General features: G+C 39.6%; 1 protein-coding gene across 5 annotated transcripts in view; it reads right to left on the minus strand.

Annotated features, from left to right (window-relative positions):
* NFIA (nuclear factor I A) overlaps positions 1 to 16,489 on the minus strand; it is a 351,020-nt gene that overhangs the window by 26,747 nt on the left and 307,784 nt on the right. For 3 of the 5 annotated variants that reach the window (XM_045547886.1, XM_045547889.1, XM_045547887.1), the window contains one exon: positions 9,484 to 9,575. The exons of the other annotated variants lie outside the window; for them this stretch is intronic. In XM_045547886.1, coding sequence (XP_045403842.1) covers positions 9,484 to 9,575 — 92 coding nt within the window. The remainder of the gene's footprint in view (positions 1 to 9,483; positions 9,576 to 16,489) is intronic. 5 annotated transcript variants of the gene reach the window in all.

A 16,489-nucleotide genomic window follows, 5' to 3' on the forward strand; every position in this document is an offset into this window, starting at 1 on the left:
GCTGGTCTGCACAAAACTCCAGCACTTCTGCCCAAATCCTAGACCTCAGACAGAAGGCTGAAAAGACATGATCAATACACATTCATATACACACAGCCTGTTTGTCTCCTGGACCCACACGGAGTGTGTGGAAGAAATGCACAGTAAGAAAACAAGCATTAAGAGAGACGGGAGTGCAACTACACAGGAGTTGAAAAGTGCATGAAACCTATCGGGGAATGGGAAAAAGGAGTACAACATCTACTGTTAACAGCCTAACCACTATCTATTGCCCTTCCTTCCTTGGGGCAATTTTGTTTAGTGAGCAAATGTGACCTGTCCTGGGTATAGGTCATGATTTGAGCCAATCAAGATAATCCTATTCTGGCTGGCTTTCCCAGCACCCTTTGCAGCTAAAGATTAAAACATGGCCCAGTTTTAGCCACAGTGAGACCTAAGCAGAAATTTTCTAGCAGGGTACGGGGGAGGAGTATAGCACGGCCTTTTCCCTGATACTATAAGAATCATGGAGTATGATATGGGTATGATGTCTGGAGCTGCAGCAGCCATTTTATAATCAGAGGCACCACGTGTGAGGATGTAAAGGCACCGTGGAAAGGATGTTAGAAAAAAAGAGCCTGGGCTCCTGCTGGCATCATGCAGCAGCTGAAACAATGCCAACAACCACTTGCTTACAGATTTCTTGTTATGTGAGAAAAATAACCCTGACTGGCTTAAACCAGATTAAGAAAACTTACTTGAGTTTTCTTCTAGGAGGTAGGTACTATTATTGCCTTCATTTCATACATGAGGAAACTAAATTTTCATGTGTAACATACCCAAGATCAGACAGACAAATGGCACACCCAGGCTGTGAAAACAGGTCTATTTTCTCTTGTTCCCCCAAAGAAGTCAGCCGATTACCAACTATATTTTCCTTAATACCCTGGAACTGCCACCGATCAGAGGCATCACTATCAAGGCCCATGTAAGGGCTAGACATTTTGATGGTATTTCTGCAGTTGACACTGTAGTTTTCTGACTTCCCTGCAAGGCTATCATCACACTGTGATCTGGCTCCTGTCAGTTCTCCACACCAACTCACAGCTTCTTTTTCCAACCTTCTCCCCCCACCCCCGCTTCCTTTTCTGTCCCCTTTTTCCCACAATCCCAAGGGCTAATTTAATGGATACCAGATTTTTAGTCCCTCCCCTTCTTCCTACATGAAATTCTAAAATATCCTGTGAACTCTCTCTCTTTTCTTCCCCTTCTCCATGGCCACCTTTCTCATTTTAATACTGGGGGGGAAAAAGGAAGCAAGAAAAGCAGCAGTATGTACCGAGCACCTACCGTGTCGCAGATAGGCACCTTAATTCTTACAACAATCATTGATTCACTTCAACTACGAAGCTTCCCCCAATCTTTCTGGAGCAAGGCAAAACCCAAACAAAAAGGGCTAAAAGAAAACCCAAACACATGTCTTAAAGGTGACGGAATTACTGAAGAATAAGAACTGAGAGAGAAAAAGGAGACCAGTATCTAGAACTGGGGGCTCTAACTTTGCCCAGAAGTGAAGTTTGTGGCCTAGGATGTCTAAAACGTGCTGCCAAATTAAAACTTGAAAGACAAAGACTCTGTTTATTGAAAAATTTATTTTAAGAGTGTCTCATAGCCTGTCAGTGAGTCAGCCGCCAAGTGTATGTGAAGAGAATGTGTCAAGAATTTGCAGGTTGGTGTGGGAGCTGGGGGAGCGGGGAGGATTCACTCCTCCCCGCAGCAGTGTGGAGGGAGGGGCGGCAGATTGCATGAGTAACTCATCCCTGCGAGGTGTTGCTTACTATCCAACACCTACTACTGGAGCTGAGAACAGAAGAGAAAAAATGACCAGGCACCACGCTGATTCAGGGACCTCCTTTCCCTTTAGTTCTGAGGGGTACATTCACTTCCTGCCAGTCCGCACTACTCTCAGAGATCGTCTCTCCCCTTCGGATGTCTCTTATTCCCAGGGGCATGGTTTAGCTTAAGGGGAGAAAGGGTGCACTCAGGCTGCTGAAGAATAGAGGTGCCCAATTTAATCAGGCTTTTGGGGTACTTTTAGAGCTGATGCTCAGTGAAATCCATAGGGTTATGATTTTGGGGGGGGTGTGCTTCCTACTTTGCTAGATGGTTGCTTTAGATGGAGCTTTTGGCACATAGGTTCTGCCCACAGAGTAGCACGTGCTGAAAGGCTCACACAAGTCCTTCCTTGACAGGACAAATGGAATCAGAAGTGGGTTAGTGTTGTCCTGGCTCCACCGTCTCCTAGCTATGTGTTTCTAGGAAAATCACTTCCCTTTTGGAACCCTTAGCCTTTTATCTGTATAATGGGGATGATGATAATAATAGCTCTGCTTACTTCAAAAGGTTACTCCTAAAATCAAATGAGAAAATACTTTGTAATCCAGAAAGTAAGAGTTTAGTTTTCAACCAAATAATGACAGCTATCATTCGTTGGGTGTTTAACTAGATATGAAACACTTACTTTTTCTATACTAACAGAATTTAAAACTCAAAACAATCACATGGAGAGTGTGTGCGTATGTATATATCTCTCACTATTTTATAGTAAAAAAAAAAATTAGGCTAGAAAAATTGAATTACCAAGAAAAAGAAAGAAATAAAGAAAAAAGACACCAACAAAAAAACAAATAAAACACACTTCTTCTATGTGATGGAATAAAGCTTCAACCAAGATCTGAAAATAAAGGCAGTGATTTTAGCTGCTCTGCTATCTGGTCTCTGCTAGCTGTTCTCACAGATGCAGGCTAATATCATTAGTAAAGGTCTTCTTCCCAGGCAGGATGAGAGAATGAGTTCAGTCTTACTTTTATAGACACAGGAACTAATAGGAAAGGGAAGGTCTTTGGAAGAACCAAGTTCAGCACAGTCCCACTGGACCCAGGGAGCACCGGGCCCACTTTCAAGGCTTCTGATTCCTCGATGTACGAGTATGGGTCAATCTTGGACCATCTTCAAGAGAAAATGGTCAGTAAACTTCCACTATAAACAATTAGGGATGTGGATGCTATCTGGGAGAAAGAGGAGTTTGAAAATGGACTGGTTCAAGTTTACTCTGCTGAAACTTCAGTTTTCTCATCTGTGAAATGGGGATAATAGCACCAACATTAGAGGGCTCTGGAGTATTGTATGGAGTGTAGGCACAGAACCTAGCATGTGTGGGCGCTACACAATACTAATTTGGCCAGTAAAACTTTTTAACTTTTCTCAAAGCCAGGAGAAAATGGAATTTTATCTGCCATTTCTCTCCAACCATGGGAGTTTTCAGCTGTGTGGGCTTGATACTGAAATGCTCAAATCCAATTCTAACTAGAAGGAGGGGACGGACAGGGAGATACGTTTTGTTTTTCTAAGGAAATCTGAGTTTCTTTCCTTTGTAACTCTCCAGCTGCTCCTTGAAATCCTGTGTGGTATCTAACCTTCTACAAGCAGGCAGCTTGTGTCAGGGTGGGCAAGAGGCAGAGAAAGTCTTCAGCTAATTGAAATGCAATCTCTTTGTTTTTTTTTTATTAGTACAGACAGGGGTCTTGCTCTTGCTCAGGCTGGTCTGGACCTCCTGAGCTCAAGGGATCCTCCCGCCTCGGCCTCCCAGAGTGCTAGGATTACAGGCGTGAGCCACCACGCCCGGCCCAAAATGCAATCTCAAGTGAGCAAGGTGTGGTGGGTAAAGACGTTACACCAGGAGGAGGCATTTCTTGGAAACGAGGGGTGAAGGGGTTACTGGCCGATCTGTCTGCTTCAGGAAAGGATTCTAATTTTATCTGCTTGGTCCAGAGAAGACAGAACTGAACATCTCTCTTATTAGGATAGGCTAAAATTTTATCTACTATCTGATTGGCAAAAAGCTATAATGTACAAGAACCATATCATCAGACCAGAGTTAGACAGGGACAGAAAAACTATCTAGCCTTTTCTGCCCTTTCTACTCTTTGAAAAACTCTTATCCCCAACTCTGTGGTCTTAAAGCCTCTTAGGCAAATCCTTATAGTACTGGTATCGCACTTCATTATTAATGCTGTTGTCATCAGTGCTATTATTTCTTTACATGTTTCCCCTTCTAGACTTTGAACAACTTGAGGAGAGTTGTCATTCCCTGCATTTTGTAGACGTTGAGACTATATTAAGCAATTAAGTACACATTAAATGACTGAAGAAGGGAACTTATGAAGAGTTTTGCAGATTGCCTAAGCTTTGGTTTCTTAGGCAGAGCTTCAGGAATATGACACATAGAATGGCAACAGATCAAAATGCTCTCCCACGTTCCTTGTGCACCCCCACCCAAGGCAGACAATGAGTGCCATGCCCACAATTTAGCGATGCAGGGACCTCTCCAGATCAGCTGGCTCCCAGCACAGTGAAGTGTGTGGCTTGTGCATACATTTGTAAATTTCATGAGGCAAAGGCAATCACACTGCTTGCAAGTCAGGCAGCTAAATGATTTATTAAGCAAAGGTTACAGCACCTGTGCCTTTTTGTCAACAAATCAGGCCTATGCCATACCAAGCGATTCTTCTAATAGCCCAAATGGTAATTTGGTTTTAAATAGCATTTCAGATACCACAATTCTGTTGATGCAGAACAGTGATAGATTTGGGTGGTAGGGAGGAAATGCCTGTTTTTAATATTGTTTGCCCTCATTTTTCATTTTAAAGAATTAGTCCTCATTGGAGTTCTGCAGGTTAAGCATTTTATTTGAACCTTCTGATTAAACTACAACCTGAATCAAAATGAGTCCTTTGCTCAATCCTCCTGCGTGGGAATTGGTATTTCTATTTATTACCTGATGATGAAATATTAACATTTTTCTTTAAATAAATGCCTCTTCTTAATGGCTCTCATTTTCAGGGCTTAGATTAAGTTATGGAATGCAATTGGAGTGCCCATTGGTGTTCTGCTATTTGAGACAATGGCGTGTTCCCTATTATTACATTATATCATTTGGTGGGTGTGCAGGGCACGTTAATAGTGTTTAAAGTGAAGTAAATACACTATGCCCCAGAGACTTTTCTATATGTTAATATCAGCTGTCATGGGATAATATTGAAAAATAAGAGATTCAGGGTGGAACGAGTGGTCATAGTTTCCTGGCATAGATGGGTGTTCTAAGGGCTGTAGGGAGGTGGCCACCTCTCATGTTAATGATCAGTTACAATATGCAGGAGGAGGAGGAAATTAGAGGCAAATGATAGCAGCACAGGTAGCAGACAAGTGAGGCAGAAGAACGGGACAGAAAACTCGGCAGCGATGTCTGAACAAAGCTGAAAGCGAGGGTGAGATATACAGTGCAATTGGAAGGCAGTTTGAAAGAAAACTAGCTCCAGGCATGGCTAAAGAGAAGGCAATTCTGCCTCAGTGAAGGGAGGAATTCTCTGGAGAAAAAAAATAGACTGGAAGGGAAGGAGGAGGAAAAATGGCTTTCAATTATCCATGTTATCTTTCCCTACCAATCATTACAGATGATGAATAGGTGCAATAAAAGCCAATATTCAATTTTTCCAATTTACATGGAAAGAAGGCCGTAATATATTGTTAAGGGGAAGAAACAGCAGGCTACCAAACAGTGTATATAATATGATCTCATTTTTTGCAATATATTTATATGCATAGAAACAGTCTGGATGGATTTATATAGAAATGTTAACAGTAGGACTACAAGTGATTTTTATTATTTTTCTCATCTGTATTTTCCACAATTAACATGTATCATGAATGTAATAAGAAAAAGTCATCATTTCTAAGCTTCCTTTTGCATCACTTAGATTCAATCAATGTGTACAGAGTACCCACTATGTGCTGGGCATGAGAATTAGTGCTTTTCTCAGCAGCCAGCACACAATTACAGCGGATTCTGTCGACAAGCAGTCTACTTTTACAGGATTTTAGACTCTTAGAGGTGAAAGGACCTTTAGAGCTTATTAAATGATTATATTTTAAAAATTTTGGCAAAATACACATAGCACAAAATTTACTATCTTAACCATTTTCAAATGTACGGTTCAGTGGTATTCAATACATTTACATTGTTGTGCAACCATCACCACCATCCATCTCCAGAATTCTTTTCATTTAGCAAAACTGAACTCTATACCCATTAAACACCAGCTCCCCATTCCTCCCTCCCCCCCCAAGCCCCTGGCAACCACCATTCTACCTTCTGTTTCTATGAATTTGACTACTTTAGGTACCTCACACAAGTAGAATTATACAGTATTTATTTTGTTGTGACTGGCTTATTTCACTTAGCATAATATCTTCAAGATTCATCCACGTTGTGGCATATGTCAGAATTTTCTTCCTTTTTAAGAATGAATAATATTCCATTATTGCACATTTTGTTTATCCGTTCATCTGTCAATGGACACTTGGGTTGCTTCTACCTTTTGGCTATTGTGGAGAATGCTGTTACAAACATGAATATACAAATATCTCTCTGTGACCTTGCTTTTAATTCTTTTGGGTATATACTAATGATTAGATTTTAATACAGTCTCAGGGATAAACACAGGGAATACACCACTAGTATACCTGAGAACTGAGCGTCAGTCTTTGAATATCTCCAGAGAAAAGTGCTCACGAGCTCATGAGGCAGTACAGCATGCTGGTTCGAGAGTACTGGCCTTGGAGTCAGACAGAACTGGGTGCAAATTCTTGTTCCACTCCTTATTTTTGTATGGCCTTGGGAAAACTGACAATTTCCTTAGGTCTCAGCTTCCACTTCTACACAGTGGAGATCTATCCTATCGGGTGGCTGTAAAGATTAGCTGGATAACATACCTAACATACTTAGTACATAGGAAATGCTCAGTAGAGCCTTCATACAATCAAATAACTCTTTTTCTTAAAAAAAGAATTATAATAAGCCAAAAGCTGCCTACTTATAACGTGTATGCATTAGTTCCATTTCTAATTGCTAGAAAAAATCAAGACCGTAGGATGGTGTTCAGGCATCTTAAGAGATTTCCATTGGAAACTGATCTTTGGTAGAAAGGAAATCCATTTTATTTTGCATTTGTTTATGGATTTATGTGCAAGATACTGCTTCTGCATTTAGAAAGTTTAAATATCTGCTTGGGTGACTTTTCAACTTTTATTTCTCCAGAGGTAGAAAGCAAAATTTTGTTTTCCCAGGAAACTTTTCCTATAATTCAATTTATATAAATTTCATGCCCCATAACAAAGGTACTGATACAGAAAAATGCAAGTTTGCCTAGGAAATCACTCATCTGCAGACGGGGTACAAATTATGTTTTTAAAAATTCCTGTTCTGAACTAATGTCCTCTTGAAAGGGAGCTTATTTTTTAAGGTATATATATATTTTTTATTATTTATGTCTCTATATACCTAAGACTTTAAATGGTTTCAGAAAGTAGTTCCTTTTCTAAAGAAAGAGTTAATATGTACATTTTAAAATTAAAATATTTAGAGCATATAATTTTTACATCAGGATATCTTTTTTCTGGGGGAGGGGGGAATGACAACTCTATTAGCACAGTTTCTCATAAGACAATTGGGAATGGCTTTCCTCAAGCCAAATGTGGCAGGTGCCACTGTGGCAAGAAACATTTAAGCTGTTGTCCCCATGATGCCAAATATTTAACGGAAACCAAAAAAATTCAGTTCCAGATGCCAATATTGGGCCTACATGACATCATTCGTCCAGATGCGTGGAAAATCTGGATTTTCAAGAATTGAATTTTTGTGGTCAGCAGCATGAAGACTCAGTTTCTGGGTTAAATAAGGCATTTGTGTGACAAAGCCGTATTGGAATACAATACATTTTGATTACAGAGAAATAAATTGAATGGAACACGGCACAATTTCAGTGCCGTGAACCACAGCTTCTATAAAAATACTATGTAAAATACAAACAGGGCATTTCAAAGCTGCACAGTTAAGGTTCTTAAAGAAGCAACTGGAGCACATCAGTGCTTTGGGGAAAGCAATCATCGCAATATAGAGGCACAGTCCCCAGTTCTCCCCTCTCGTTGAGCTTGAACACTTACGCCAAATGTATAAAATTAAATCACGTTCTTCTATTTTAATGCTTTCAAGGTAATTATGCAACTTCAAATTCACTAGGAAAGTATTTGAACATTTGAGGTACGAGGAGATAAGCAAGTATCTGGAAGAATTTTATAGGAGGTACTGAATAGGAGACTTTCATCCCAGACCCCACGTGCAAGCCAGGTTATGCAGAAACCAGCAGAGGCGGGAAATTCAAGAGTTAACCTGCTCCCTCCCCCTTCTGCTCCCCCTCTCCATCCCAGCTGCCTCCTCCACTGATGCTGTACTTTCTGTGACCCTGCTTCAGTGTAAGGAAGGCTTCAGATGCAATGCAGTTTAACCTGTGCTGTCGACATAGCAATAAACTAAAGCCCTTCACAGAGGCAGCAAATGGACCCAGGAAGGCAAATCCACCCCATTCATAAGCACCTGGCCACAGTTTTACAAACAGAGATGAATAGTTACAAATCAGGCATCTGGAGATTACACACCTAGGCACATGCACAAAATTGCTCAGAGAATTTTTTCAAACATCATGCTAAGAACCTTACAGAGAAAATACTTTCCTTATTTCAATTATGATAAAATATGCTCAAGTTCTAATTAGGAAATCAGAGAGTAGTTTCTTTCAAAACTTGAATCTAATTCTATCTCACAAACCTCTAAATACCTCTCCATATACTCCCTTTAAACTCAAGGGTCTTTCATTGTTTTTCAATGTACAGTGGCCATTCCAAAACTTTTCAAAGAGGTTTCTTCTTAGGCTAGCACAAAACACAACTGTCTATGGACAGACAAGCTCTAGATGTCCTGACATTCCTCTTCTCTCAATCACCTACCTCAAATATGACATTATATTCACACACACCCTTCCCCCCCACTGCACCTTGCTTCCCGGGGGGGCAGCAGTAATCATTAACAAACACCTCCTATTTCTGGACAAATACTAGCAACTTAAGAGGGTACATAAACTCTTTTTTCTCTCTTGTTTTAAGAAAGCTTGCCAGGTTCCTGGGGACTCTATAACAAACACAGAGGAGTGGCTGGTCACCCCATTCCCAGCATATACTGTGATGTCACTGGCCACCAGATACTACTTTCCAGCTTCTGTAGGGGCCCATTTCTGTCTGCTTGCACTTAAAGGGGCATGCATTCCTAGAAGAGGGAACACACACTATCTAACGTTGGGAAACTCTTCCTGCCATAGCAAAAGCAGTTCCAGCACAGAAGCCCTCTTTCTTCTACTCCTCAGTACAAGAAGCAAAAATTGCAGACAACGTTTTCCATGATTTCTGAGAACACAGTGTGGTTGGCGAGGTCAGGAGGAAAGGGGACTAGACAGGGGCTGGGAAATGCGGCCTTTTGTGCCAAAAGACAAGTTAAAATGCACCTGATGAATAATACAAGCTGCACCACATACAGAAAAGATGAGAGCGGCCCACCTGTGTCTGTTGAGGGATATTTACAAAGCTTGGATCCCGTGGTCCAACACTGACGAATCGGTTTGCGGGGGAGGTGCTGGGTGTCGAGTAGGCTGTGAAGGGAAGGGACACATGCGTTCAGGAAGCGGCACGAGATTGCACACACAAACAACACCAAAACACACAGTCTCCGAGCCTATGCAGCTGATTAACAGGGAAATGTGCAAACACTGTAGCTAGCAAAGGGGTCTGGCTAGCAAGGGCATTTTAGACAGTCAAGAGAAGGGCATGGGATTGGCTTCCAAAGACTGTAGGGATAAAACAATGTCAAATCAGTGCTCAGATGAGCTATTTTCTCCTTCCATCATACAAATTAGAACATGCAGGACATTTGCAAAGTATACTTTCTGAGTTAAACATGAGCTCTGGGGTCAGAAAGAGATATCCTAGTCTTTAGAGCACAGGGAGAGAGAAATTAGGTAGGAAGGGGAAGAAAGCAGTTCATTTTACAACCTTGCTTTGCACATTGTTACACTCCTAAAAATCACGAAATAATCCTGTTCCTCCGTACCTAGAAGGCGAAGAGTCTTTATAGAAGGAATTAATGGGTTCTCCAGGAAGAAGGTGGAAAACTGTTTAGGACAAGCTGTCTTTGTAGGCCCTGTAGAGTGTCTAGAATATTTATGATGAACAAAATATGCTTAAAATATTCACATTTGTCATCCCCACATTCTAGAACCTTTCTGTTCAGGCACAAACTATCGAGACCCTGTGTAAACCAAGATATCACAGGTCCCACACTTAGGCTTACTATCCTTTTCACAGTACATGGAAATTTTGTTGTCGGTTTTTCTGTTTGTATTTAAGAACTTCACTCTACTTTAGTGAGAAAAAATTCAGTGGCTTTGGTGTTTCGTTGGCTCACAAATCCAAATGTACATTCTGTTTTTTTGGCATCCTGCAATTCACTTCTTTACCTCAAACTCCAAGGGTTTATTCACATTCTCTCTTTGTACTAGAATCTTCAGATTATTGCTTAAAATACTGTCAAATTTCTTAACAATTACAAAAGGCCTAAGTTTTTCAAACTAACTCTAGACATACACCATCTAAAAGACAAAAGGGATTTCCAATTTTTAAAAACATATTAATTGAGGGAACTATACAAATCCTGCCAGATTTTTTTTTTTTCCTTATTGACATCATCTGTTCCTCTTCCTTTGATTTTCTGTTTTACAGAAAACTGCTCATACTTCTTGCTTCCCTTGTTAAACACATCTAGGGATAAAATTTCCACCATCTGGCCCAAGTCCTGTTGGTTGTCTTTGGTAAGAGCTAAGCCACCCAAACAGATCTGTGACAGTCACGTGGATGTGAAACCAGCACTGAACAAAAATGCACATGAGAATCTCTGATGTATTTTAAATAGGAAACTTTTTATTGGAACTGTATTTGTTGTAGGAGGATTTATCCAGTAATGACTTCATCTAAAATGATCTAAATCAATATGAGGTATTGTACCATCTAGTAACATGAATGTACTGATTTCACCCCTGGCTTATCCCAAGTGAGACTAATTTGAACAGATTTGAGAACAACCTCTGCATTTAGCCATTCTTTGTATACCTCCCACTCACTGGTATGGTGGAAACTGATTTTTTTAAAAGTTTGGTATAAAAACACTCTGTATTAGTTGTTTCATTCAGCCTATGCCTTTACTTTGCTATGCTTTAAGAAATATCAGCATAAAGTTATATAGTGAAAATGTGGGACTGTAACTACCTGGTAGTGTACAAAGAGAACGCGGAGGGATGAGAGGAAGGTAGTAGGCAAATGAACCTATTGAACCTGTCAGTGGTGCGGGAGAAAAGTGTTCTTTCACACATAAATAGGTAGGTAGGTTGAGAAGGAACAAAAAAGAATGAAGGGATGTTAAGATCCCGAGGCTGAGTGACGACAGGCAATGCCATGTGAGCCCATGGTTTGATGGCCCTAGTAGAACAGTGTGCACTGGCCTGCTGCTCATCACAGACATGTAGCAGGATTTCCTACGACATTTTGACCATACTGGTGACATCATAAATAGGCATGCTAACTGATCCAAGCACACGAGCCATTTCGGGGGAACATTTTTTTTTGTGAAGATAGCTCTCCGTTGACTATAGCAAATTTACTACATCTGGGAAAGTATTTCTGTTACACTGCATTATCTATTTTTGCTTAACCTAAATTTTGCCATTTTGAAGAAGGTTTAGCAGACAAATAACTTAGCTACTCCAAATTACCATAAGGCTAATAATCGGATATTTTCTTTTTTTCAGTCATGGGATAAAATTTGCAGTCTTACTTTCAGAACATCCCCAAAAGCCTTTAATGCTCTTAAGGGCTACTAAAGCTTTTCCAAGGTTTATTCTGGTTTTAAAAAAAGAGAACAATGGTGAGAGAGGTGGTAGTGTGTTTACATTTAAAAGAATATATTACAACTACAAAAGTCTGGGAATCTTTGAGTACCCAAGTCATAAAATGGGACAAATGGTGCCCAGGGAAATTTATTCTATAGAAAGTTAGCTTCCGGGAAAAGTCAAGGACACAGGAAAAACAAGGGAAGGAAGAAAAAAATTCTGACTCATACTCCATTATTATAGTAGGATAATCACCTATAACAGGACGTATTTCCAGAAATGAAGAATAACACAAATTGAATTTGATTTTCCCAAAGAAACAGTGGAATAACTGAGTTATACTGTTGAACAAAACCTCAATTGAAACTTTTTATTAAAACAACCGCATATACCATAGTGAATCAATCATACACACACAGTTAAGAGCTTTCAACACGAATATAAAATCACGTAAAGGGGCAATGTGGTAATTAATTATAAATAACTGCTTACTATGATATTATATCACATTCATATCTTTCTTAATTATAATTCTTGCCTTATTTACAATAGCAATAATCAAAGGCTGTAAGAAGAGCTATGGGAAATCATGAAATCCAGGAAGTAGTTTTCTGGAGACATTATTGTAGACATTTTTGAGAATTCTGGAGGGGAGATTCAGGGGTGTTTGATGACTTTTTGATAAATTCAACAGGGAAATCAATTTGGCTATATAATCTCATTGCAAAAATCCTTATGGTAAACATGAGTGTTAAAAATCAAGTTATTGATTATTAGTCTGCTTCTGAAATAGAAAGTGTTTGCTTTTAGCAGCCATTTTACTTACATTAGCAGTATTAACGTTATGCAAGAACATTCCTAGAAGGAGCTTCTACCAGTTCTTATTTGCACTAATCTGACTATATTTTTCCTCTCTCTAATGTATTTCTTCAGATTATCCAAGCATCTTAGTGTGGCCTTCACCATGGCCGTAAGTATCGAAATCCCAAACCAGAATTTGATCCCCTATCCAGAAAATCATATCTTCTGTGTCACCCCCACATCATATGCATTGCTAATTCTATAATCCTTCACTGAGGCAACGCGAATCTTGCTTCTGTAAGATCAGTTGGGGGAATGGTTCAAGAACAGTTCTCTTTTTATAAACAACAGTTTTACAGAGCCTCTGAGGATGCTGGAATCTATGTCTAGGGCACTGTGGGGTGGAGGGGGAGAGCAGGGTGATCGCCCATCAGCACTGCTCTTTACAATGCTGCAGGTGTCCTTGGGAGGACGCAGTAGCCTCTGTGTCCTCGAAATGGGTGTAGGTGACTGCCTGCTAGCCAAACAGAATTCTAGTTTTCGTCGTTCCTAGGGTGGGTGTCGGTTTCTTGTTTTCTTTTTCTGAATAGGAAGGAAGGGATAAGGGATATATCTGGATAAAGGAATCATGGCATTTCCAGATGAATTAGTTTTGAGTCTGTAACAGTCTTCACTCAGCAATTATGCCCGAGCATGGTGTAAAGAATGTGGTCAAACTGTTTTGAATGAAGATGCTTAGTGGTTTCCTGTCTTTGGGAAAAATACGACTGAAGAAGATATTAAAATATTTGTACCAATGTCAGTTGACTGTTTCTTTAAACTATATTAATAAAATCACCGGAATCTGACATACTAGAAACTGTGAGTCTATACTGTTTGTTTTGAAAGCAGGCAGATAGTTTCAAGGTTTAGTTCAAACTTAGCAACCACTGAAATATGTATAATCACAAAAAGGCAGAAAAGGAAGAAAACCAGACAGATTTCTGTGAAGACAGCGAATGTAGGGAGAGATGTTCTTTGAACAAAGACCCCTCCACGTGTCCACCTGGTGCCCAGAGCCAGGCCAAGGGGCCTGTTTCACGCGGGGCTGACCTGAGTGAAGGCCACTCCTCTGGCCATGGCTAGGGGCAAAATGAGCACGGTGAGCCACCTTGGCAGAAAAGATAAGCGAGGAGACCAGGTGAGCTTTGAGGTTCTCAATTTACTTCCAGACATAGGAAGTGATGAAGTCCCCTAAACCCTGGCAGCGTGGTCTACAAACTGCTGCATATGAAGAGAAATTTGTCTTTTGTTTTATCAGAGACCCCAACTACATGAAAGTAGCAAACATTCACCCCTTTCTTTATTCCCAGACTCTCCCAAGTCAAGCCTCTGGAGTGCACCAAAGAAAGATATTTTAATATATTCATATTCTTCCTCCCCCCCAAAAAAGATACTTATTTCAGCACTTGCTATATGCTGGGCTCCGTACTGAACACTGTAGAGGAGAGTGGACACACTGCTATCCTCAAAATGTTGGCATCTTATGGGGAGAGATACGTATAGAAAATGAAAATATGAGTGCCTAAAAGTAATATAAATAAAAATCTGTGTAGTATTAAAGGATAGGAAAGTGACCTTGGCAGTGGGAAGAGGAAAAGCTTTACCGAGGAGGTACAGATGGCTTTGGGGATGGGCTGTGTGGGTTGACAGGTTCCAATGGACCGGGGTCACAGAGGAAGTGGCACAAGGGAGAACAGAGGCAGGGAACGGAGCCACCAACTGTTGAGGAAAAGGAGAAAAAGGGAACTTGCAAATTACATTTTGCTAGACAGCAAGGGAAAGTAAAATTTTAAGGATCAGAGACCTGTATGGTTGAAAATGGAGGGGAAGAAGCCTGTTGAATTTCTTTTAGGAGGAAGAAATAACTTATAAAATAAACAAAGATACCAAATTTCAGTTCTAAACACCATTAATACAACTAGACATCCTCACACGATAAACCTTTCCCTTCTTATCTCAAGCCTTGTTTTCATAAACTCAGACATATTTACATGTGTGTGGGTTTCCCTCAAAAAATGACTAGTCAAGAATTCACTTTTATTCAAAATAGACTTATTGTGATTCTACTACCTGTTCAGAATGTGGTAGTTATTAGACAAAAGTAATCAAAACAAGTTCAGGAACACGGACTTAAACTGAACCTTGGGTATTCAAATTGCAATTTTATTAAATGTTTATCAGTGACACCTGACAGTGAAGGAAATGTGCATTCACAGTTGCAAACTGAAACAGTGAGATGACTAAATACCTAATCGAAATGGTTTCCTGGATCTTGTAACTACGTTATCGTGTTATTTCAAAAAACAAAACAAAAACCAGAAAAACCCAGAAAAAAGCCCTGGGAGAAAACTTTCACTCTTAAAAACTACAGAAACTGTTAGAAAACAGATTGGCTAATTTCTAAGCGAAACCATTTCAACTGAACTCATTTCGGAATTTGAACAGCAATTTTTCTTGCAAGGTCACAAAAGAAATGCTGGAGAATACTGGAGTTTTTCTCCTTCAAAGGAATCAATCAGTATCGACAAGTTTACAGGGCCTGAGTTAGTATTATTAATATCATTATATAGCTAGGGAAACACATAGCCCTTTTAAAGCCTTTTAAAAACAAACAGCGTTTGCTTACACATGATCCATTATTCAGAGATTTAGAAATCCCCACACGATGAAATGGATGTTGTAGTTTTCATCTAGAGGTTTAGAATATAACCACACTGAATTTCTATTGTTTTGATCACATCTGTACAGTTACCTCATTCTATTATCTCTGCAAATCTTTTGTCTTTACAAACAAGTTACCAACAACAACAAAAACCCCACAGCCCTCAGGGCATGAAATTAAAGCCTCCTTATCGCTAGTAAATTATTACAGAACAACATACCCACAAGCTTCCTTCCTGAAAAGCTAATGAATTCTAACTTTAATATATTAGCGTTACTTAATATGCATGCTAACAATTTGCATGACATGTCTAATGTGCCAATAGTTCAGAAAAAACACAAAAAGAATCAACTTGTCCAGATGGCTTTGCTCTGTTGGTATTTCTATTTGTACCTCCGGGAGGTAAGGGCTCAAGCTGTATCAGAATTTGGGGTAAAACATGTAGAAAGGACAAGACAATTCACATGCACACAGAGAGAAGGAGACTTAGACTGGAGATGCTTTGACATTATGTTACCAAAATCTGTGCAATAAGGAGGCAGTTTATAATGCATGTTTCCTATACACACTGCCTAAGATATTCTTTTTTCCTAATAGTTTTTTAAAGGATAAGAACACAGCTTTGTTTCAGCTCATTTAAATTTGTTTCTGATGGCTAACCCAAATTCTATGACTGTCATTTATTTTTATGTGTATGCTGTGTGTTGTTCAATTGATAGAACATATTTATTGATCAGAAGCAACCACGTAGACCGGTAGGCACAGGTGAAAGTTATATTAAATAGCTAGAGGGAATAAACCCTGGATTCAGCTGGGGTTTGCTAAAAAAAGAAACTTAGATCAATATATTGGATTGCTCCCTCTTGAAAGGCTTCTGCAGCCTCTCAAAAGGCGGTGTAACTCTGGAAATCTGCTTCTGGGAATTTATCCTCCACAAATACTAAAAATACAGATACAGATTTATGCTCCAAGATGTTCATTACATCATTACTTATAAGAGCAACAAATTGGAAGCAATGTATAAGTTAATGCTTCATCCATCCATACACTGGAATATTCTGCAGCCATTAATAATGTTTAAAAATAATAGTTAATGATATCACATGTTTGTAATATGAAA

The sequence above is a fragment of the Lemur catta genome, chromosome 3 (genome assembly GCF_020740605.2).
Source record: "Lemur catta isolate mLemCat1 chromosome 3, mLemCat1.pri, whole genome shotgun sequence".
Taxonomy (NCBI): domain Eukaryota; kingdom Metazoa; phylum Chordata; class Mammalia; order Primates; family Lemuridae; genus Lemur; species Lemur catta.